Below are 24,994 nucleotides of genomic sequence, written 5' to 3' on the forward strand. Positions count from 1 at the left end.
GTAGGCACCCAAACAGTTGCATGGTCTGCAGTATACCACCCCTAAAAAATCTCTGATCTGGCTGTGAACCAGCTCTGAATGACGCATGGAATCCTAAAACCGTGCAGGATATGGGAGAGGTAATAAAATGTCGCATTTTTTAGGATCTCTATTACTAAGCAAACACAGGGCCGTATTCAGCTTGAGGCGTTAAGTCCGGTAATTAACAGCCGATGACGTCATCATCGCCTGTTTTAGTTTTACCCTGTATTCAATTTGAAAGACTTTCCACCTAGGCGTTAAGTCAATGCAATGTAATAGGCGGTAAAGTATCGCCTATGAATGGCAGGCGTTAAAAAGTGCAGAATTGGGGTTTTGGGGTGCAACGTTTCAGGAACCACCGTGCAACCTTCAGACAGTCCCCCAAAAGGTAATCTGTGTCAAAAAAAATTAAAATAAAATTAAAGGACACCCCAGAAATTGACTTTGAAAAAGGGGGCGAAAAATAAAAAAGTTGGGGTACAAACTTAAAAAATAGCAAACTTTACTCTGGGGGGGTCCCCAAGTGTTTTTTTGATTGCGGGTGTTTGCGGCAGGTGGGTTTTTCACAATTTTTGTAAGTCACTTTAGCAACTTTCAAATATGCTGAACCCCATTTTCAAGTACCCCAAATTTGATGGGCATAGTTGTTTTGCCCTTAAAAAAAAAAAAAAAAAAAAAAAAAAAAACTTATAAATGCTCTTCTGCATCACCTTATTCAAAGCCGCATTTATGCGCCTGCCGCAGCTATTACAGGCCCTGACTTCCTTCAGTAGTTAAAAATGGGGATACCCATAGTGAGCCCCCATGTCTACACATCTTTAGGGGGGTCCCTAGAATATTTCCCAAAAATTCCCATTTTGTTTAACCTGTAAAAAAAAGTAGTAAAAATGTACAAAAAAAAAAAAAGACATAAGGTCCCCCCCAAAAGCCAAACCAGCCGCTGGCTTGCCAGCCAATGGTGGTTTCTAAAAATATGGGGAACAAAAAGTGTAGGGTTCCACCATATTTTAGAAACCAACCCAAGGCTGCAGGGACCAGTTCTGGTTTTAAATATAGGGGTAAAAAAAAATAAAAAACGGGGGGGGGGGGGATTCCCCTATATTTAAGACCAGCATCAGACCCAACCGACCGGGGTGTAATGCCACAGCCCGGAGACCCAATCACCGGGGCTCCAGGTCCAAAGCATTAGCACCCCAAATCGAGCAACACATTAGCACCCCTCCCGAGCAACACAGGCTTACGCTGAAGCCCGGGGCTCTTCAACATACCCCTGGCTTGGTGGGTATGGAGGTAATGGGGGGGCCAAATAATGTAAAACTATTGTGTTTTACAGTGGAACTACAAGTGCCAGCATGGCTGCCATTTTGCACTTGTGGAGCAACAAGTGCCAGCAGACATGCGGCACCTGTAACTTCACTGTAAAATAAATAGTTAAAAAAAGACAAAACATACACACCGTGACAGTATAGCTTTATTACACACACCTACCCATTCACACATACTTACCTATACCAAGTATACCACTGGTTTATATGAAAAGCAGTCACTACCTTGGGAAGAAAAGATTTCTGAGTGCGTAACTCCGCCCTATCTTCATGAAAAATGAGGAAAGGGGGACGACAGGATAAGGCACTTGCTGAGGCGAGCGCCAACAGCAGAACCACCTTCCAGGTTAAATACTTCATCTCTACCCTGTGCAAAGGCTCAAAGGTTTGAGACTGAAGGAACGTTAAAACTAGATCCAAATCCCAAGGTGCAGTGGGAGGTACGAAAGGAGGTTGAATTCTGATGACTCCTTGTAAAAAGGTCTGAACATCTGGAAGCAAGGCCAATTTTCTCTGAAAGAAAATTGACAATGCAGATATTTGTACCTTTAAGGAACCTAGACAAAGGCCCGCTGTTAGACCGGCCTGAAGAAAAAGGAGGAGACGTGATGTCCTAAAAACTGCTGGAAGGTAATTACATCTCTCGCACCAAACATAAGCCTTCCATATGCGATAGTAATGCTGAGAGGTGGCATCCTTCCTGGCCCGCATCATAGTGGGAATCACGCTGGACGGGATCCCCTTGCTTCTGAGGACAGCCCTTTCAGTAGCCAAGCCGTCAAACGAAGCCGCCGTAAGTTCTGATAAACGAACGTCCCCTGCAGAAGAAGATCCTCCTGAAGGGGTAGGGGCCGTGGTTCGTCTATTAACAGATTTTGTATTTGCGAGTACCACGCTCGCCTGGGAAAATCTGGTGTTACCAGTAGTACCTTGTCTCCTTCTCGCTTGATTCTCTGGAGCAAGCGTGGAATGAGAGGAAACGGAGGGAAGACGTAGATGTAATGGAAAGGCCACGGAGCTGTCAGTGCGTCCACCGCCGCAGCTTGAGGATCCTTTGTCCTGGAGTAGAAGACTGGTAACTGGTGATTTACTCTTGACGCCATGAGATCGGCTTGCGGACAGCCCCACCTCAGTCAGTTGATAGAACACCTGAGGATTTAGGGACCATTCCCCCGGATGGATGGTCTGCCGACTGAGGTAGTCGGCCTCCCAGTTCTCTACTCCCGGTTTGAATATTGCAGAAATTGCTATTGCGAATTCCTCTGCCCATATCAAAATCCTGCTTACCTCCCTTATAGAGGCTCTGCTTTTTGTGCCGCCTTGTTTGTTTATATATGCCACCGCCGTGGCATTGTCTGACTGAACTCGGATTGCCTGACCCCTCAATATGGGCTGTGCCATCTGAAGGGCATAAAACACTGCTCTCAACTCCAGCACATTTATGGATAGTCTTGCTTCCCGTTGAGTCCAGTGCCCCTGAAAAATCCTTTCCAAGGGTCACTGTTCCCCACCCTCTCAGGCTTGCATCTGTGGTGAGGAGTATCCAATCCCTCATCGCAAAATTTCTTCCCGCCAACAGGTGAGAGGAATTCAGCCACCATATGAGGGATGTTCGTGTTTGAGGCGCCAAAAAGGACCCTCTGATGTAGAAACAGGTGGGACCCTGACCACTGGGAAAGAAGATCTAACTGAAAAGTTCGGGCGTGAAATCTTGCGTATTGTATCGCCTCGAAAGCTGCTACCATCTTCCCGAGAAGACGGATACAGAGATGTACAGACACCCAGCGATGCTGTAAAACCATGCGCACCAGGTGCTGAATGGGAGCAACCTTGTTCTGGGGCAAAAATACTTTTTGTTCCCTTGTGTCTAGTATCATTCCCAGAAATAGCAGGCGTTGTGTTGGGATCAGGGAGAATTTCTTGAAATTTAGGATCCATCCGTGTTGTAAGAGAACACTCTGCGTTAGATGAATGTCCTTTAACAGGCGATCCCGTGACGAGGCCTTTATCAAGAAATCGTCCAAATATGGAACAATGACAATACCCTGACGATGCAGCAGGGCCATCATTTCTGCCATAATCTTTGTAAACACCCTTGGTGCTGACGAAAGACCGAAAGGCAGGGCCTGAAGTTGAATATGCGAGTCTAGTATTGCAAAACGAAGAAAAACATGATGAGGGGGCCATATCAGTATATGGAGATAAGCGTCCTTTATGTCGAGGGACACTAAAAACTCGTCTTTCTCGAGACTCGCAATCACGGATTGGAGAGATTCCATTTTGAATCTGAAGACTCGCAGATAAGGGTTTAATTCCTTGAGATTGAGAATGGGCCTCATGGAGCCGTCCGGTTTGGCCACTACGAACAAACTGGAATAAAACCCTTGACATTTCTGGTGGGATGGAACCTTCACTATTACCTGAGACAATAAAATTTTTTGTATTGCCTCCTGGATAGCTACACGTTTTTCTGTAACCTGAGGTAAACCGGTCTTGAAAAAACGAGAGGGAGGCTGTATTCTGAAATCCAGCTATAGTCCCTGAACAATGACATCCCGAACCCAGGTGTCCTGACAAGACTGGTTCCAAATGTCCTTGAAACGTAGGAGCCGAGCCCCTACTCTGGGGTCCCCTAAATGAAAAGGGAGAACGTCATACGGTAGGCTTTGCAGCTGCTTTATCCTGCAGTGAGCTGGAGGCAGCTGATGACAATGCTCTACTCCGGCCTCAGGACGGACCTGCCGAGGAGGGGTAGCAGATGGTAAATAAGTGGACTTTCCACCTGTACCTTGTGAGATCCACTTATCTAATTCCGAGCCGAATAGAACCTCCCCCATAAAAGGAAGGGCCTCTCTTAGACTCTGCGTCTGCTTGCCACTGACGCAACCACAGAGCCCTTCTAGCTGACACAGCCAATGCTGGGGAAGGGGGGGAGATCTGGGGGATAGACTGCAAATGTCCTTAGACGCTTCCCCCAGGAATGCAGCTGATTCTGCAATCTGATCAGCTCTGAATGAGGTCATCGGGTTGTGCACCGGACCTAATCCCTTCCGCTAGCTGCAAAGCCCAATTCTCAATGGCTTTGTTCACCCAACAGCAGACTTGAGCCGGACGCATCAAAACCCCTGCTACAGTGTCTAGGGATTTCAATGGCTGTTCCAGCTTCCTGTCCGAAGTCTCTTTTAAAGCAACAGCACCCGGCACTGGAAGTACTGTCTTTTTAGAAAGACGGGCTACTGATGGGTCTACCGCAGGAGGAGTTTCACACAATCTCCTACTGTCCTGCGGAAAGGGGTAATAAGAGAGATATTTCTTGTTCATTTGAAATCTCTTATCTGGGTGTTTCCATGCAATAGAGAGAATATCATCCAGCTCCTACAATGCTGGAAAGGTAACGGACTGCTTAACCCTTTTACCAAAAACAGACGGTTTTGCAGTTACCTCTACCTCCTCCACATGTAACACCTGGCGTACTGCTGTAATCAAGGCCTCTACACCCTGTGATGCAGGTTCAAATTCCTCAGTAATCTGAACCTCCTCCTCCTGCACCTCACCTTCCTCTTGGTCCTGAACATCCTCTTCGATTGATTCATCCCAATGTAGGGGATTATGAATCAACCTTTTACTAAGGACCTGAGTAGATGCAGAGGGAGTCTGGGACATTGCTTTTGTAAGACCCTCTACCGATCTTGCTACAGATCGGGCCCAATCTGGTTCAGCTGCTGTCTGATTTAGCCTCTCCCTGTCTCTGCGAGCTGCTTCCAACTCAGAAGACAGGTTAGATATAACTGATGCTAATTGATCCGACCACATAGGCTGGCTCATATTAACAGAGTCCTGAGGCTGAGACATGCAATTATCACACAGTAAGGAAGCATTAGGCTGTCCGTGTGAATTTTTCCCCACAAGTCTTGCAGGAAAAGGACTTTTGGGCTGCCTTAGACCCCTTGGTAGACATCCTGAATTGTACTGTTACCACACACACACAGAGATAGAAAAACGACAGTAGTAAATACAATCACACCTATGACTGATTGAAAAGGGGCATAGAGGGGGATAAGCAATGCACTGTACAGCGCTTGTTGAATAATGCTGTAAGATTAATAGCAAAGGCTGATAACTGAGTACTAGCCTGACTCCAGACACAGCCTGCTCCTTCACTTAGTAGTGCTCCAAAATGGCCCCTCAGCGTTCTTTAGAAGCGCTGAGGCTGATGGGAGGCAAAAGCAGAAGAAAAAAACTTAAGCTCCACCCCCCCACTATGGCGCTTTCCGCACAAGCGGCAACTGTGAAATGCCCGCCTATTATAATGTCATAATGCTAACCAGGGAGCCAGGTGACACTAACCTTGACCCTGCCTATGCTGCCGGCGGCGGGCATGTGCTGTGGGAACCCGCAACGAGCACTGCAAACGGCGCGTATCTGGGTTCCCCAGAGACTGAGGTCTCTGTAGCAGGAGACCTCAGCGCAAACTTTTGTGCAGCAGCGGTGAGGTCTCCCCCGGCAGCATCCATCGGTGTAGACAGGCAGGGGCAGTGGGCTGCATGTCCATCCTCCTGCTGATTGGAGGTCATTTCTTTCTTTTAAAATAAGCCCTAAACGGGAGACAAACGTATAGAGGGGGAGGAGCTAGCTACTGCTAGTTTTTTTTTTTTTTTTTTTTTAAAGTGCCAGCTCCCGGTTAACCCACTCCTATACCCATTGTATTGAGACTCCGGTGTCCCCTAGTGGATGAAGGAGAAAAATGCGTTTTGGGACTTAAAAATATGCTAATACCCATTTTCATGTACCCTAAATTTGATAGGACAATTTTTACAAACGAAAAAAAGCTAAATGCTCTTCTGCATCACTTCTTCAAAGTCGGGAAAAAAACAAAACAAAACACCTGCCGCAGCTATTTAAAAACCCGACTTTCTTTTGCAGCCAAAAACGGGGGTACCCATAGTGATCCCCCACGTATGGACATCTTTAGAGGGGTCCTAGGATTACTTCCCGAAAATTCCCGTTTTTTTACCACCGATCCAAGTATCGCCTGCTCCCGTTTTCGCCTACTTTCAAATTAAATACGGGGATACGCGGGCACGCGCGCGATACTTTGACACCTGGAAAACAGCGTTAAGTCCGGGCCACATTAAGTTAACGCAGCTCGGCTCAAATTGAATACGGGCCATATTATGAACATGTATTTATTTATTTATTACAAGCATACTCCACACTTTACAACAGGGAGAAAACACAGTAATAAATATTTTTGGATATTGGGCCCGACTCAGGGGGTCATTCAGACCCGCTCACGAGGGAAGTTCGCTCGGAAGCGGGTCGATGTTTGGCGAAGGCGCATGACGGAGGGAGCTCCGTCGTGCGCGAGACCCGGCGAGCGACGAGAAATACGTCGCTCGGGGTCTCGCACCAAAGGGGCGTGCTGTCGATGGTGAGTGACAGCACGCCCCCTTTGGTGGGCGTGCACGGTAGGCGTGGGAACGCCTACTGTCTGAGTCCGGCCCCACTGACATCAGTAATGATGTCAGTGGGAGTAATTTTGGCTCTGATAGAGCCAAAATCACTCCTGGGCTTGCGGAAGCAAGACCCTACCGCAGGGTCTCGTCGCAAGCCCGATGGTCGCGATGGTCTTTGACCATTGTGACCATCATGGACGCTCGCATAAGCTGTGGGTGGTAACCCACAGCTATGCGAGGGTCCAAAAGGCCGCTCCACATTTAAATAGGACGGCCCTGATTCAGAGCGAGCGCTCTGGTCAGAGCGTTCAGCTCTGAATCAGGCCCTCAGTACGGATCGCAACTGCAATAGTGATTACGCACGCAATCTTATGGCAAAGATATAGCTAATCCTCTGCAATCGCTATGCCGCTGAAGCACATCATAAGGACGCCCACCTTACCTTACACACATCCGTAATACTTAGCAAGACTGTGAAAACATCGGTAACATTGAGTATCATCGCAGCCTCACGCACACTTGCACAAGCTCTGACCTTACTCAGGTATTGCTAACCTTGCTACAGCTGCCTTGAATCTACTACCAGGGTATGCTAAAACTGTGGCAGGGCAAGCTGGGATATGTAGTTCCACAGCAGCTGGAGGGCCTCATGTTGAATACCCTTGCTTTACATGAATGCAAGAACAACTTTGTTACTCAGAAGATCATAACAGAATTCGCTCCAGTGCTGCAATTATCCCATAAGCTAAAATATTTATTTATTAACAGTTACTTATATATAGCGCCAGCATATTCCGTAGCGCTTTACAATTGGGAACAAACAGTAATAAAACAAGACTGGGTAATAACAGACAGAGGTGAGAACCTAGAACCTCTCTTCGCTGCATGATTTTTAGCTGTTCTTTTTAATTAAATACATATTTATTTATGCAGTGTACTTTTAATGATAGACAGCTTCATTAGTGATTATATAATCAATATAGTCATCACATAGCTTTAATACTTGCCAAACAGTCTTTCATTAAAAAAAAAAAAAAAACACAATGACAGCCTTTCTACTGTAATTAATTGGCAACATGTTGCATCTGTCATTTGTTGGAAACCAGCCTGTTCATAATTACCTGGACGGCATCTTTCCCCTATAGGGCAGGAGTCATTTAAGGCAAACCGTGCACCACAGCAGTCAGATACCTAATACAGGCAAATAAAGGGTTAATATAAAAAATAAAATAAAAAAGTCAATTTTTTTTTATTTTTTTATATAAAATATTCTAAAAACAGTAATTATAAAACACACCAACAAGTCTGTGCCAAACCTTTTACATTACTAGTTATTAGAGCAGACAAACTGCTTTATGCTGGAGGTGGGAGATCAGATCAATCTTATTGCTATTCTTTTTCTTCCACTTTGTATCCAGATAGGGCAGCATTGTACAGATATACCCATAAGCTGCGATATCTAATAACACTGTGGTAATAGCAATATTGTGCTGTAACTTGCAGCACCCAGGCTAGTGTGGACAGACTAATGAAATCCAATACGGGATTGGTTACTGTACTTCCAAACACATGTTACAGAACCGGTTCTACTCTTCTAGGTGACATAATACACAGACCTATTGTTTTTATATTATGGCCGGTTTTTCAGCAGCTGTACTATTTAAAGCATTAGTGTCAGATGTAATAGTAATCCAATAATACTTACTCTTCCCATTATTATAGCAGCCTGTATAATTATACATTTGTAGAAATATGTATTATACAGGCAATACGTTTCCAAGTGACATTTTGTTCTTAAGTATTGGATGCAAAGTTCATGGCGTGATCTGTAAAAGAACACTGCAAACCGCAGGCCCGATTCTGAGCCGCAAGCACTGCCGATGCCGCACGCAGTTGGCCAATGTTTTAAGTCTGAGCTCATGCACTCCGGTTGTTAGCACTCAGATGCGGTCTGTGGAATTCAGTGAGATAACGGGGGGGAGGGCGGGGGGGAATTAGACGCTGGCGTGTCGCTACAAGCGGCTGCGTGCAAAGATGCGCAGCCGCTCACACAGGAGGCCACGGGTAGACGGAGAAACTGCACCTGCTATCCAATGACGCACAGAGACAAAACCGCTTTACCGCCATACGCTGCAAGTGGGCATCTCAGTATTAATGAACATGGCCGCCGCATTAGCATATGTATTAGATGCGGTAAAAGACACAGCTGCGACCATGTCTGCGAGCAATCTGTGCAATGTGTGGCACGACATGTAGAAAGGCAATGCATAATGTACAGCTGGGGACCTTCAGACAATTTAAAGGTTTTGCTTTGTACTTCCTGTCCTATAACCTAAACTAAAGCATTGCTTTATCAGTTCCACCCATTTTATTTCACCAAGATCTTTATATAAATAATGCAGGGAGGGTGATTTTAGTTACCCAATGACTCTGCTTAATACTATACACTGGACACAGCCAGCAGCAGATCCTCTCTCTAATCCCGGAGGTCTGCCTGTATGAAATGTGCGTATGCAGAGGATCACGTTCCTGCTCACGTGCACAAAACAACAAGCAGGCTTCTAGGGAGTGCATCAGCTGCAACCCCTATAAGACAGATAGGGCTGACATTATAGGAGTGGAGTGGCTTCCCACTGGAAGCGCTCTCTGCTAATTGCAGGTCAGTCTGGCAGCCCCAGGGGAAGAACCCCCCAGACTGCTGTTTATCATGTGATTAACAAGGAGCGCTTCAAATTGGAAGCCACTCCCACTGCCAGGAAGTCCCAGCAGGTGGCATATTTTACTGAGGGTGGGCTTCAGCCCTACAGCCCCTAGGTAAAATCCGCTACTGGATACAACTGTAGTCACAGAAAATGTGTATGCAAAAATTGGAAGAAAATACAGGCCTGTGTCTTTATATTAAAAAAAAATAAATAAATCATGGCCATTAATTTTGTAGACGTTGCAGGAGGGCATACACAAAGCAATAGCTAAAGCTGAAGATGGAGACCCACTCTAAGCCATACGGATAAATATGCACAGTAAAAACTACTATATCATTTTAACCACTATATCACTTCATTAGAGAAGCATTTAGAATATTGTTAACAATATTTTTGCACATAGTATTAGTTTGTCATGAAACATATTTCTTAAAGAGGCTGGGGGGTGGGCGGGAGTATACAAAAATGTGACCTGTAATAGGTTACATACATAGTAACTTTGTTGTTCCACAATCTGACAAGTTACATTCTTTATGCAAAATGTGCTTTGCCTATGTCCTATTTTCACTTCCCCTATACATCCCGGTGGTGAACCCTACCTTGGTGACCTTAATCAACCTGAAAATGGCTGCAATAATGTCTCTCTCTCTTCCTATGTGGTAATCCTGCCCTAAATGGTAAGTGATCAGTAAGGCTGCATAGACTTTAGGCTGCGTCAGTTTTAGTTTCAAAAAGTTTTAGTTATCAAATTGTAACTAATTACACTTATAATCTAAGACACAGTTACGCTGGAGATCTTATTACCCATATGCACACCATGCAAAGACTGATCTGACTTCTCCCTTTCTCTGGATTGCAGGTAATCTGCTACTACAGTTCTCATCAGATGCTGTTACCTTGATTGCTATTGCACAGCTTTAAAGATTTATTCTAGGTAAATTACCACTACTGCTATATTAGGAGCAATTTCTAGAGAGGAAGTTAAGAATTTATTGTGAATCTGATGGTCCACTCCCTTCTCACAAACTGTTTATCTTAAGGTGCCTATCCACTAGAAGACAGGCAAAAGACTGCATGATTACAACATTGTAATTGTGCCGTCGTTTGTCAGTCTGTGATGTGCCTACACTGAGCGAGCAGTCGTTCAGTGTAGGCACAATCAATCATCTGCAAACATGCTGAACCTGATGTTATCGTCAGGTTGACCAGCATGTTTGCCCGATGATAGATGTCAAAACGACCAATTTTTTAAACAATCTGCAAATGATTTTCAAATGATTATCAAACAATATTGATATAGTTCAATCGCTCATTTTAATTGTCTAGTGGACAGGCACCTTAAGACTTTATTGCATCCTAATTTAGTGTGTGTGTTGAGCTCTGGGGGTGGGGTCCCAATCAGTGAGCACACAGACACATTTGAAACTTGAGTTATAAGTGATCAGTAAGGCTGCATAGACTTTAGGCTGCATCAGTTTTAGATTCAAAGAGTTAGATTATAAGTGTAATTACAATTTGATAACTAAGACGGAGTTACGCTGGAGTGAAGCTGGAGAAAAACTGAGGGAAAACATCCTCAAATACAGAACACTTTCTGAAAGACATCAAGCAACATATTTATGTGAATTACCGAACTCACCACCTGCTACTGTATGAATAGCCAGGGCACTCCTTACTGCACTCACTGCTTGGACATTGCAAGTACTCCCCTATCTGCGTGCTGCTCTTGTTGATTGATATTTGTTGTTCATAACACTTCTGACTGGATCGGCTCTGTACATTGTCATTTTTGCCTTCATACTACACAAAATATTGTTTCTATTGCCTATTTCCATTGCATCACATCTGTCTACTTTAATATTTCTTTTAATACCCAATTCCTGCACCCACTACTCGTACACCTCTCTTTATATATCACTTTTGGAGCTGCACTCATACAGTAGCAGCACTGTTCTTTTACCTGTGTTTTTGAACATTTAACAACTTTTACCCACACTGTCTCTATATCACTCAACCTCCACTCCAGTTTTCATCTCACTTATGACCTCATCCACAGCATGAACACTCTTACTTCAAACACCCCCCTTATTCAGGGTCCACATAATCCTCTACTTTATCCATCCCTTATCTTACCCTCTTGTCTCCTCCACTTGCTGTTCCCCCTTTTTTCTCTCCTCAATCTCCCTTCTAACCCTCTGCTTTTTTCCCCCGCCTTTCCCATTCCTCCACTCTCAGCCATCTCCCTCCCTCCATGGCCTTGTTACCCCACCACTATGCCCACTTGGTTCTGCCTGTCACCTCCAGGGCTGCTAAGACAAATTCTGGGCCCGGGTACAGCAACATCCTGTGGGACCACAGTATGTTGGGCATGGGTGCACCCTTTTGTGGGTGGGTCTAGCATGTGAGATGCATGCACTCCCAGGAGCATGGCATAGCACCCAGCAGCCGGGACTAAAGTAGTCACTACTGTATTAGGATGGTGGGACAGTCCCATAATAGCTGCATTTTTAGCAGGATGTATTTAGATGCTAAAATGTAACACACAATAATTAAAATGCTACAACTTTATTTTTACATCTCTCATGTAAATAACACAAACAAAATCTACTTTTTGACATAGAGATAGATGAATGAAGGACTTAATTTTGACACAACATCAGGTCATCTTATACACACACATTCCGCAGCACATATCCTAAACCACTGCTCCATGCTCCTTCCTCACTATCTACCCCATCTGTGTCACCCCTGTCTGTCTGCCCCTCCCCTTTAGAATGTAAGCTCTCACGAGCAGGGCCCTCGTCCCTCATGTGCTTCTCCTCCCCCTACGTATAGTATAATTTATTCCTAACTCCCCACAACAGCACCTAACACTTGGTTGCTTATGTCCTGCTGCCTGTGTTATGCAGCTATGTCTATCAACCATGTCCTTGTCCTGCATTGTATTGTACTGCTAATAACTGTTTTTCTTGTGTGCTCATTTATGTACTATGTAAGGTGCTGCGGAACCATTGTGGGCCATATAAATAAAGGACAATAATAATAATAATAACAACCAAATCACAGAGGCTGCCATTTCGTGGGCTTAATTCATACTCATGAGAATGCAGGCCTATGAATGCACAAGGAACTAGTGGCATTACGGAAATCACAAAAATGTCAATATTTCAGCATACCATTTAAGTGGTGCATTCATAACTATGTGTCTCTTCTTGCACACCCCGAAAGCTAAACTGCTAAGCAGCTGAATGACCACTTGCATGATGACCATCGGTGCCCATCCACTAGACGATTAAATTGAACGATAACTATATCGTTAATGTTCATAAATAGTTTGCAAATCGTTTAGTAAAATGCCTAAAATGACTAGTGATGCGCACTCCCTCTGGTCGTTTAGACATCTATCATCGGACAAACATGCTGTACAACCGGACGATAACGCCAGGTTCAGCATGTTTGCAGAGGATTGACAGACTGACAAACGACTGCACGATTACAATGTCGGAATTATAGAAGTCATGATATGTCAAATTATGACTTGGACTGGATATTAAATGTAATGCCAAATATGAGAATTTTGTTAAACAACTAGAGAGTTGACACCGCTGCTTTTTTAGAAACAAAAAACACACATACAGACACACACATCACTGACAGGCTATGAGAATTTTTTACAGTTACCATTTTTCCTTGGTTTGCTTCTTCAGTTTGTGATTCATTATTTAGTATGCTGCATAACTTCCACAGTATCATGCGACTACCATGGCAAACACAGTCCACATTATGTAGTGAGCAGAGAGGCTTGGCATACTCTTCTGAGCTCTGTGTAATGTAAAAGCCTCAACTCCTGGGGCATAAGAGTAGCATGTTTGTTACTGGTCTCCCATCCAGAGAGATTTATATGAGGGTGAGGAGGAGATGTAGAAGAGCAGCTCAGAAAGATGTATGCTTGAAAAAAGAGAATTAACTCACAATAAAAATAAAATTATGCGTTATCCTATATTTTATTTGGATGAGATGACTAAGAATATGCATCACTGAACTACTGACAGCCATTGTGTAGGGTTGGTTTATTATTACAGGGCTAATGAACATTGTATATATTTATGTTGGAAGCTGGAGGAGAGTTCACTCACAATGTAGCCACAACATATAACGCAGTTTCTACAGTCTATTCCTATGTAACGTAAAGGTCAGTGCTCATACACCAATAAGTGGAGTGGAATTATACATACCAAAGAGTTCACCAATTCTCCCATGGAATCCATGACAAACTCGCCCAGGAGAATAATACAGGGCACAGCCTCCTAACGCAAGAAAAGCGGTGTCAAACACACGTACCGATATCTAGGTAGCAGGAAGATGTCAGACAATAGGGATAATCATAGCCTTACATGCCATTCTATATTACTTTTTTCATTTCACCTAATATCACAGTACAAGAGCTAAAACACTACGCACCTTGGAGATCAAGCCAAAACCTTTACCCGCACATTTTTGTGCCAAATGAGTTTTTTTGGCCTGGTTGCTACGTAGCCAGGGAGGTTATCAGCAAGCTGATTGAGTCTGGGTGAGTTTCACATGCAAGGACCTGCCATTAAAAGAAAAATCAATGTAGTTCAGATGAACATCTGGTAATAAGAGTATAAATCACCACGGCATGCCGTCTGCGGGTGACAGGGAGATGGGTCAGGGGAAGTCAATTCCCAACTGCTGCATTGTGATTGTAGCAACAGACATAAATGGCGCACTTACCAATCATACAGAGCCTGCCTCTGACAGAGAGATACAGCATGGATCATCTGTCTTCCTAATCAACGTAAGAAACTGGAATACTTGGGAAGCACACAAATTGTTGTGGTAGAGCGCTTGTGTATAGAGGCGGTTTTCTAATACAATTAAAAAAAATAATAAAAATTAAAAAAAAAAAAAAAAAAAATCTAGACAAACATTTTTGCAAAATATAAAAGGAAGAGTTGAACCTATCTGGCCTTCTATATTTCATGTACATTTGGCGTTTGTATGCAGGACTTAAAATGCACATCTGCAAATAGAAGCAGCCATTTTGTAATATTGCAGGAGAACTTTGTAGCAGTGATTATGGTTATTAATGAATGATGTGACATGAACAGCAAAAGTTCATTTCGCTAGATCGCTGCTTCCACTGTATGTACATTACACATATAGTAACGGGATCGGTATGATCGACCGCCGGACGTTCAAATCCCGACGCCAGAAGACCGGCAGCAGTGAAGACCCTGATAGGTAATTATGCTAACTATACCTATCCCTCTCCCCCCCTAGCCCTCCCTTAGGGATGCCTAACCCTAACCCCCACCCATCCCCACAGCCTAAACCTAACCTGCCCCCGGGGTGCCTAACCCTAACCTAACCCTCCCGGGAGTCCCTAACCTAACCCTCCCACCGCACCTGCCTTACCTTTGTTTGGTATGCCGGGCGTCGGACTCCTGGTGAAGAGATAATGATAGGCATCGAAATCCCGACACCCATCATTAATCCCGTCGAGATTGCACAGTCGGGAAGCCGGCGGTCTGCATTTCGGCCATCGGCTTCCTGACTGCATACCATAGTAACGGCTATGGTATTTTTATAAATAAACCAACACTAGACACACATCCTGCTGATTGGTCCAATCTTGCCATGTGGTTGTGTGCATAACAAGGGCAATATCCAACAATAAGAATTAATGTGTGTGCGGTTACTATCCAAGCACAGAGAAGACCCATCCAATTTAGCAATTTACATGTTAATGAATTAAAATTGACCCCATTACTTGAATCTCCATTTTTTGTATCCATTTGAATCTTATAATAAAGGCATTTCTGCATTCAACATTAAAGAGGGCTTCACAGATAAATACACATTGTATTTATGGAAAATAAGGTCGCCTACACAGAAGAATTTAAAGCAGAGTGGTCACCTACACAAAGATGAGGCATACATTGTTAGCTGAACGAATATTCATATATTGCCTAATAATTCTCTAAGAACCAGTGCTTTATGAACATCAATCAGGCAGGTCATCAATACCGTCATGCTGGGAGAGACAGTTTCACAGCCTCTCACACAGTAGTCGCACCTGACAGTACACAGACATACTTTCCGAGTGCAGGGCAAATGGGACTGAACAGCCAATGGTGCAGTAGTGAAATCACGAAAATATATCAAGGGGCCAGTCTGCTTCTTCTCAAATTGCTATCCTGCTACTCAGGCCACAGAAGATTACAAGAGGGAGGACAGCTGACAGAATAGCAAGATCCTTGTATAGGACTAGAATTAGAAATGGAAGCAATTTAACGCTTTCACAGAGGTCAAATATTTTGTAATCCCTCAGCCAAGTGATGCGATGCGTACTTACACAGTCCATAGATGTTTGAAATATAATTACTGCATGTTCCCCACCCTCACTTGGCAAGTGAGGGTTGTAACACTGGTCACCTCCAGGGCCAAGCTACTAAATGTCTGCAGAGTAGTCTCACTTGTCCACTGTAATAAAAGGATTAAAATATGAGCTGTGAAGTTTAAGAAGCCTTTGAGAAGTAATGTTATTTATCACACAACCTTACCAGCTTCCTGAGAACTACCGGATTGTACGCATGGAGCAAGACATTAACATATGGGGCAGAATGTACCCTCAGCTCCTTGGCAATTAATACATGAATGAGGTTAGATCGGTGGTTCCCAAAATCTTTTGAACCACAACACCCCAGAGTATCAGCATTTTATTCATGGCACCCAAAGACCAAAAGTTTCTTATGGAGAGATTTTGCAAAAATTATTAATATAAGTAAATGGTGCTCACATGTCATCTCTAGGGTCAGTTATGTGATGGGGGACACGGTTGCGCTTCTCTCTGTCCACATAGTTTATGACTGGCGCCGCCAGCATTGGCTTTACCCATTACATGGGCCATAAGTACATTTTATTTGTCCCTGAACTCCCAACCCATGGCACCCCTGCAAGTGTCCCGCGGCCCCAGCTTGGCAAACACTGGGTTAGATCATGTGCATATACAAAATTAATTAAAACCAACTATACGATTAGTAAGATTTTCTCAGGCCAGGTTTCAGACAGGTTTAAAAACTGTGAACTGTAAAGAGTTAGTGAAAATGTGTCCTCATACACTATAGCTACAGTCTTGCCAAACAGACCTTTTAGGCACACCTGTTCCCATCTGACTCTTAAATGCAGCTTAGTAACAAACAGATGTGACAAAATGCCTCCTGAGAATGCACGGATTAATTTGATATACAACACTTGTATTATTATTATTCTCTTTATTTATAGTATATGGCGCCAGAAGGGTTCCGCAGCGTCTTAAAAATAAAAAAAAACATATGAGCACACAAGAAAAAAGTTATTACCAGTACAAAACAATGCAGGACAAGGACATGGATTATAAACATTGTAACACTAGCGATCATGAGAACTGGAAAGCTTTGATGAAGAAGTGCGTATCTCCACGCGACGGAGTCTGAATCTGTTTGCAAAGTGCTACGATGCATCGGCCGCGGCTTTTCTCCATGCCAGGGTCAGTTGTTCGTACACAGAATCAGTCAAACACAGATATACAAGTGTTGCATATAAAATGTATCCGTTCAGTCTCGCAAAGCGGTTTGTCATCCGGTTGCGACTTAGACGCACTTTCAGGAGAAAAAGACATTTGGTGCAAGTGGAGTCACGAGGGGACCTGGCGGCTAACTGGTGCCAGGAATCTTGTGCCGCATGGTGTATTGAGGCTAGGTGTATGAGGACACATCTGTAGTATCAACACTAAAAAAAAAAAAAAAAAAAAGTTGTCCTTGCCCCACCGTACCCCCATTCAGTCAAAATATGAAAACGTAAAGGAATTAAATTCCCTCCTATAAATAAAGAAATGTTGTTTTGCACAGGCACTGAATCTTCATTCACATGCTAAAATTGGGCCAATGTCTAATGTTAACATTCTTCTGGCTTGAGCTATATAGCCCCTTACAGTTACTTATGTTCAAATAAATAAGAATCCATTTCAGACTGTGCAGATCTGATATACATCTGCAAAAAGCACTAGAAGAGTCTACCTGGAGGAAACCTCAGTTACTGAAGTAAGATATCGAGAAGTGCCTCACAGTGTACTTCCTTCCTGTAAGCAGCGCCTGGTTATGTTATTATACATTTTTATTGACAGTAAATAGATTAAAAAAAAAAAAAAAAAAAAAAAAAGAAGAGTACATCTAAATGTGCCTCAGAAGTATTTTTTGTAACAACTTACATTTAATGGTTTTCACATTTTTTTTTTTTTTAAATAATGAAATTATTGTTATTATTTATTTTTCTAAAGGTTGAAGGCAGTTCTGTGGGGCAGGGGTACATGTGGAAATTACCGGATCAACGTAATTAAAACAACAATGGCTGATCAATGGTGTACAACTAGTTACCATGTCAGACCTATATAGGTCAATGTACAAGCCAGAAACAAATCCTGTTAATTCAGATGAGATTGGGGAGGAGTCCAAAACCAAATAAAAGGAATCCATTCAGTAAAGCTGGATACACACAAAGATTTTCTGTTCAAACAGCCAACTTGTTGATTGGTTGGAATGAAAATCTGGTAAGGAATGAAAGCAAATGACAATCAGCAATTTGCTCCCAAACGCCGGAAAATGGAAAAAAACTGTCGTTTGAACAAATTGTTTAGATCAAACATTTAACAAACTTGTCTGGACGACCATTTTCATCTGTTTTCTGGCATTTAGGAGCAAATTGCTGATCATCAGTTACTCCTGTACGTTACCAGATTTTCATTCCAACCAATCAGCTAGTTGGATGGTTGGACAGAAAATCTTTACGTGTGTATGCAGCTTTAGGGATATGGGCTGCCATTTTCTCCATTGAGTAGTGTTTTGCAGTCATTTTTTTTTCTTCTTAGGAACTACATTCACATGATCAGAGCACCTTTGTAAAAACACCTATTATATATAAAAAAAAAAAAAAAAAAAAAAATGGGGGGAGAAATCGAAAATTTAATGCATATGAAAATTTTCCACTAAGGCAATTTAGTGCAGTAACTCACTGAAGAATATATCATTGATGAACAGATATGCCGAACTCATACATTGTATGTGCATTACTAGAGTATTTAAACTTGGAGACTGCTGTATCTTACTATGCCATATAAAACAGCATATATTGTAGGTAATAATAATTTACTCAAATATTAATGCTTCATCCCTAATTAAACAATGTCATTAGTTATACGAGTCAATCACACTGTTGCCCGGCACAAGAATGCCCTGCTCAACAAAAACTGGGTGGCATGTGTGGGACTGGCCAACTCTCTCAGGAGTCCGGGAGAACCCTCCGAAATTCGTCACGCTTCCGGACACTCTATACTACTGCTCGTTTACCTTCATATCCTCCAACACAAGCTCCTACCTACCTCTATTGCTGACCGATACATTACCATTTATGCATTCTGCTTTATGATTTGTGTTTCCTACATTAACTATTTTATTTTTAGATATTTTAAACTTAAAAGGTTCCACACCTTAGTCCACTCCTTTACTCTCTTGAAGTCACTACGACAGAGTTTCCCAAACCTTACCATGACAGTCGAGGTTTTAAAGCTATCCATGCTTGAGGACAGGTAACTTGATTAGTACCCAAGTCAATTTCACTTACCCATCTGCACTCCAGCATGGATATCCTTAAAACCTGGACTGTAATGGCAGAGTTTGGGAAACTCTACACTACGCATTTCATTTACCTGGAATGGGGAAAACAGATCTTTGTATTAGCCATTAGAGGTGGACGCAGGGTCGATGTCACACGCAGTTGGCCGATGTTGTAAGTCTGCAAATGTGTCCGAGTGGCACTGTGCATGCGTCCCGATGGCAACTGCAGGGAGACGCAGAACGATTTTAGACACAAGAGCTGGGGATATCAGTGGGCTTTCCTGGGAGGCAACATGGTGGCAGATAGCCAGACACGGGCGAGTTTTGCACATGTTGCAGACAGCAAATGCGTATAAAGATGCAGTAGTGCTGACACAGGACGCCATGTTCAGATGAATAAATTGCATCTGCCATAGGCTGGTGCAAGTTTCGATGGTGCGTCTAAATATGCACCGCAGTGGATTAGCGCCTCTGGAAGTGGGTGTCTCAGTGTAAACATGATCGAACACGGCATCAGTACAAAGATGCAGACGCGGCAAAAGACACAGCCACATCTGTGCCCACCTCTGAATCAGGCTCTCAGTCTTCTGTACTCCAACCAAACCCTTATTTTTTTATTTGTAACTCAAATCAGAGACTTTCAGTTGCTGAATAAAGTTACTGTTGCATATGAACAGCCTGGTTTAAAAAAAAAATGAAAACTGAAATAAGCTATACCCACATGTTTGTCATGATCTTCCTGCAGCAAATGCATGATGCTATAAACCTCCTAATGTGCTTGACTCTAAAGGGGTATATTTACTAATGTGAGGATTTTTAAAAATAAGAGATGTTGTCCATAGCAACCAATCAGATTCTACTTAACATTTAACTAGCACCTTCTAGAAGATAATAGCTGAAATCTGATTGGTTGCTATGGGCAACATCTCCACTTCTAAAAACTCTCACTTTAGTAAATATACCCCTAAGAGAGGAATCGGTATGTAATACCGCCGGCTGCATGGCCGGCAGTTCGAATCCCGGAAGCGGCAGCCCGACAGCGCTGGAAATCCCGATCGTCCCCAGGTAAGGTAACTAAACCTAACCCCGCCCTTCCCAGCTGCCTAAACCTAAGTCCCGCGGGGGGGGTGCCTAACCCTAACCTCCCCCCGGGGGTGCCTAACCCTCCCTCCCCTTAGCCTAACCTCCCGGGGGGGTGCATAACCCTAAGTCCTCCCCGTGAGCCCTAAACCTAACCCTCCCCCCCACGCAGCTGTCCGCTCCCAGCTCCCGGCACCCCTTCAATCGGGATGCCGGGCGTCATTTCACCCTCGCCGGGATATGACAGTCGGGAAGCCGGCTGTCGGTAGAATGTCAGCCGGCTTCCCGATTGCATCCCCTAATAATTCAATTGTTTGCGCCGGCGGCTGTCAGTGATGGGCGCCTGACGGAGCAATTTAATTGTTGCTCCATTTGGGCACGATAGCTGCCGATGCTTCTGCTTGCAGCCTCCTGAGGAGGCGGGCAGAAATGTGCGGTAAGCCCATGATTTGGGAACCCTAACCAGGACTATAGACGGGTTTAGCGATTTTACATGACTAAACCTAATCTAATTGGGTGCAACAAGTGCAATAATTAATTGTGCGCCCCAATACTATTGAACTGTTACATTGGGCACTGATTAATTACTGTGGCTAAAAAAAACCCAAAACAATTGAATCGCCCCCTAAAAGGCTTGATACAGAGGTAGATGCTAATGCATGGGCGGTTGCAAATTTTTGCAGAGTTGCAAGGGCGGTAATATACAAATGCTAATTTCAGCCTTCCCCTTGCGTATGATGGACTGTGCAAGCTCGGAGATGGCAATTTTCAACACTCATGGACAGTGCAACTCAGCCATTGTAGACACTCCTCCATCGGCGCACCATCTCTGCACGATCTACACTTATGAAGGCCTATGGTTGGTGCAGTGTATCCTTCTTAAAATCCTCTAAACATGGCCTCTGTGGTTGTGGATCTGCTTTTGAGAACCCAGATGCTACCCAGGAACGCCAATGGCTTTCCGCAGCCAGCTCAAATGGGAGTGATCCTATAACAAACAGCGATCTCTGTGCACTCTCAGTGGTACGCATGCGCCATAGGGGTTTCCAGGAATTTTCGCACCCTGCAAATAATCGCTTAACTGCTCAAACATCAGCATTGTGTCCACCGCCTGAATCAGGCCCTTATATACACAAAATACTAAAACACTTTCAGGAGTAAGTAACGAGCAACTATGGTTAATTTACAGTCTGCAATTTCTTTGCAATGTATCAAACCACATCATCCATAGGGATTCCTTCTGTTGGGGCTTTAGTACATCTTCTTGTGCATAGTCTTTTAGACTGGCTTATAGACTTGATTTCTCCTCCTATATATGTATATTATATACAGTTATTTTTAGTACAACCACTGACACTTCCTGGTGAACTACATTGGTTTCTCTTCCTTTTACCAAACCCTTCTGCTCCACAGGAGGTTTCTGTCCTCCCTGAGCTCGCCATAGGACACCTGCGTTACGGTTTGACAGGTGTACTGCCCCAGTCAAACTACCCAGTTAGCTCTGTAGCATTTAATAATGTTTTTTTTACTTGCTGTCACTGTTCCTGCAAACCTTATAATTCCCATTGTCGGAGATTACTCACAATTAGGTCTCATAAGACTGAAGCCAGTCTTTCTCGTTGGTGTTTTACTTACCGATTGGTGGTCACTAGCCCCCTAATTCTCTCCAGCAGACACAATTGAGTATTTTAGGTAAATTTGCTAATATCAGCGCTTTTCAAAGTTTCCGCGTCTTCAGCTGTTTCAGATGCTGGATTTAAATGGACAATAAAATTTAAATACAAAACCATTTAAATCCAGTTGCTGAAACCAATGAAGGCGCAGTGACTTTGAAAAGCGTTGTTTAGTAAATGTAACTCTGTCTCATATGTAAGAACTAAATCTAATACTGCTACATGAACTAATTCCCCATACAAACAATCCAGAGTCAGTACTAAGGGCGGATTCAGCAATTTACAGATTTATAGGCAGTGGCTTGATAAAAATTGCTTACTTTAAACGCTAATTCTTAATACTGTATATAAAGCGACTATTTCCATTTGTCCTATCCTTTTCTAAACAGGGTATACCTGAGGATAACTAGATCACAATTGTAAGCATCACTGAGACATGATATAGCCCCTGGTAGGAAATTAAATAGTACAGGAACCTGAATGGTGAGTATTTGTGCACATCATTTAAAACTGCACCTCATTGCTTTAAGTTGCCACTATTATTATACTTCTCTTTAAGGGACAGAGCCATGTCTCCTGAATGTCCCAGTATTGATTCGTAGACCTTAAAAGGGGCAGAGTTTTATCAATAATGGATGTTTCTGAGTGGATAAGGGGTAGGACTCAATTTGTTCCAATTTCGCATGAATAAATCTTGGGAAGAATACAGATGTAGCCATTATTTTTCTTTCGGCCACCCTTTTCTTTAACTACTTCAAATAAGCACAACTGAGCTCCTCACTAAGAGCCTCTGTCCCTCTAGTACCTGGATACAAGCAGTCTCTTATTATTTTCATTCCAAACCCCATTATCACGACTTGCAGATCCAAATCTTTAGCATCCGAAGGTCACTACTGGTACAAGCTCCTTTTCTAAGAAATAAAAAGCTATCTGCATTGCCCATGTAACTGTTGGAGAAGTGGTTAGTACCTACATAGGTTATATAACCTCGATCTCTCTCCACCATGACCCACAGACGATACAATCCATACCACAAGCTCCTATCTCTGAGCAGTAGTCCCTGGCAGACACACATCACCATCACCCTGACTACTTCCTCTTACACCACAAGCCCCCATCATGGGCTCCCTACATGCAATGGACTCTTCTTGTTGTACATCACTTAACGAATTTGTTTTCTGCAGCACAAGAAGCAGACAAACCCTCCGATTGTCACTTGGCGACAAACATTCAGGAACGTATCTTGAGATGTACAGTATGTATATCTTTTCCTTAAGAACGGACAATCTAATGAGATAAAAAAAAAAAAGGATCTCTGCCTGAACAGTCACAGACAGTTTTGGTTCAAAAGAACAGATGCAAATATATTTAAATCTGGTTACTGTATAAAAATGTTCCTTCCTGTAAGTATACTTTGTTGCAGCCATACTGTTACCTTAAAGTGTATTTGTCATCAACACTCGTCATATTTTGTATACTAAACCATTATTTTAATTTCATTAGGAACCAAGGACATAATTGAGAATGAATATTCTGGTGCCTCTATGACAGTGTATCCCAACCTCAGTCCTCAAGGCATACTAACAGTACAGGTTTTAGTGATATCCATGCTTGAGCACAGATGGTTAAATCAAAATAACTGAGGTACTAATTAAGACACCTGTGCTATCCCTTAGTGTGCCTTGAGGACCGTGGTTGGGAACCCCTACTCTAGGAGGTCACTGGTGTGAGAAGGCAGGTATACTTTAAGCACTTACTGGCCTATTTTTGGCTTTTTTATTTTGCCACAAGTATGCCAGGTGTGACAGAGTCTCATTCCGTGTCTGGTTACCCAGCTGCATCACATACGGCTCTATTTACTACAATCCGCATTTAAGATGCGGTTGTAGTGTTGATATTTCTGTCTAAATTCACATTGCGCATTCAGGAAATATCACAGGGATTTATCTGAACTCCCTTGGAGGGACAGAGCATGCGATAAAGCTCTGTCCCTGCGAATCCCTTTCACTAACTTCACGCTGTATTTTTAAAAAAAGTACTAGGAGGCTGTCTGCACATGTGCCCGCCGCCTAAACCCGCCAAATCTGGGCCCCAGTCTGCCAACTGGATATTTATTTATTTTTTTTAAATATCACCTCACATATTCACAGGTCAAATAATTATTACGGTAATCTTATTTATTTAGCTCTGCAGTGCCGTACATAGGGGTAAAACATATAAGAAAGCGCATAAGTACAAATGGTACAGACAAATACCTAACTACATAATTGCAGTGCTCATATTACATAACTACATAAAGAATACAGAGGAGAAAGGGCCCTGTCTGTGTGAGCCTATAATCTACAATAGTACATACAGCTCTGTTACAAATGATTAGGGTTTATAAACATGCATTATAGTGACATTTATGTACAGGTGAAGACAGTTATCCCAAATGGGTTTAGCATATTTTTAAATATTTTAAGCATTCTAACCTCAAAACCTTTCCTTGCTGAATAGGGCCCACTTGTTGGAAATACAACTCGCAGATTTTTGTTTTTTCTCTTTACAGCCTGCAAGCTGATACGCGTCTGTCTTTTCCTGCTCTCATGTATTCAGACTAAATCATGTCCCTAAAGACATCATACCATGTCTTCAGCTCTATCAGACCCACCCATGAAAATAGGCCAGGCTCCAAAGCTCAATGCTGTAGGCCAGGAACCATTTCATGCAGTCGTTGGCCCCACAATGCATGATGCTGTTTCTACAATAGAAAAGCACTGAAATACCATGTCTTCAGCTCTATCAGACCCACCCATGAAAGTAGACCAGGCTCCAAAGCTCAGTGCTGTAGGCCAGGAACCATTTCATGCAGTCGCTGGCCCCACAATGCATGATGCTGTTTCTACAATAGAAAAGCACAGAGATACTTCTATACTGTTGTTAAGCACAATGCGAGGTCATTAGGAATTTCCTCCCAGTAAAAAAAATAAAAAAAGGCTAATTTAAAATAACATAACCCACGGTTCTATTACATATATTATACCAGTACAAGGAAGAACTAAACAAACACATTTAAGACTA

General features: G+C 43.1%; 1 protein-coding gene across 3 annotated transcripts in view; it reads right to left on the reverse strand.

Annotated features, from left to right (window-relative positions):
- The window catches only part of CUNH1orf159 (chromosome unknown C1orf159 homolog), a 54,497-nt gene that overhangs the window by 23,811 nt on the left and 5,692 nt on the right, over positions 1–24,994 (reverse strand). For 2 of the 3 annotated variants that reach the window (XM_088460048.1, XM_088460036.1), the window contains exons 2-6: positions 15,884–16,011; positions 14,260–14,393; positions 13,966–14,095; positions 13,740–13,851; positions 7,924–7,993 (exon numbers count right to left, since the gene is read on the reverse strand). In XM_088460048.1, coding sequence (XP_088316174.1) covers positions 7,924–7,993; positions 13,740–13,772 — 103 coding nt within the window. In that variant the 5' untranslated portion in view covers positions 13,773–13,851; positions 13,966–14,095; positions 14,260–14,393; positions 15,884–16,011. The remainder of the gene's footprint in view (positions 1–7,923; positions 7,994–13,739; positions 13,852–13,965; positions 14,096–14,259; positions 14,394–15,883; positions 16,012–24,994) is intronic. The other variant, XM_088460042.1, reaches the window with a different exon arrangement.

The sequence above is a fragment of the Taudactylus pleione genome, unplaced genomic scaffold (genome assembly GCF_031769625.1).
Source record: "Taudactylus pleione unplaced genomic scaffold, aTauple2 ptg000042l, whole genome shotgun sequence".
NCBI lineage: Eukaryota > Metazoa > Chordata > Amphibia > Anura > Myobatrachidae > Taudactylus > Taudactylus pleione.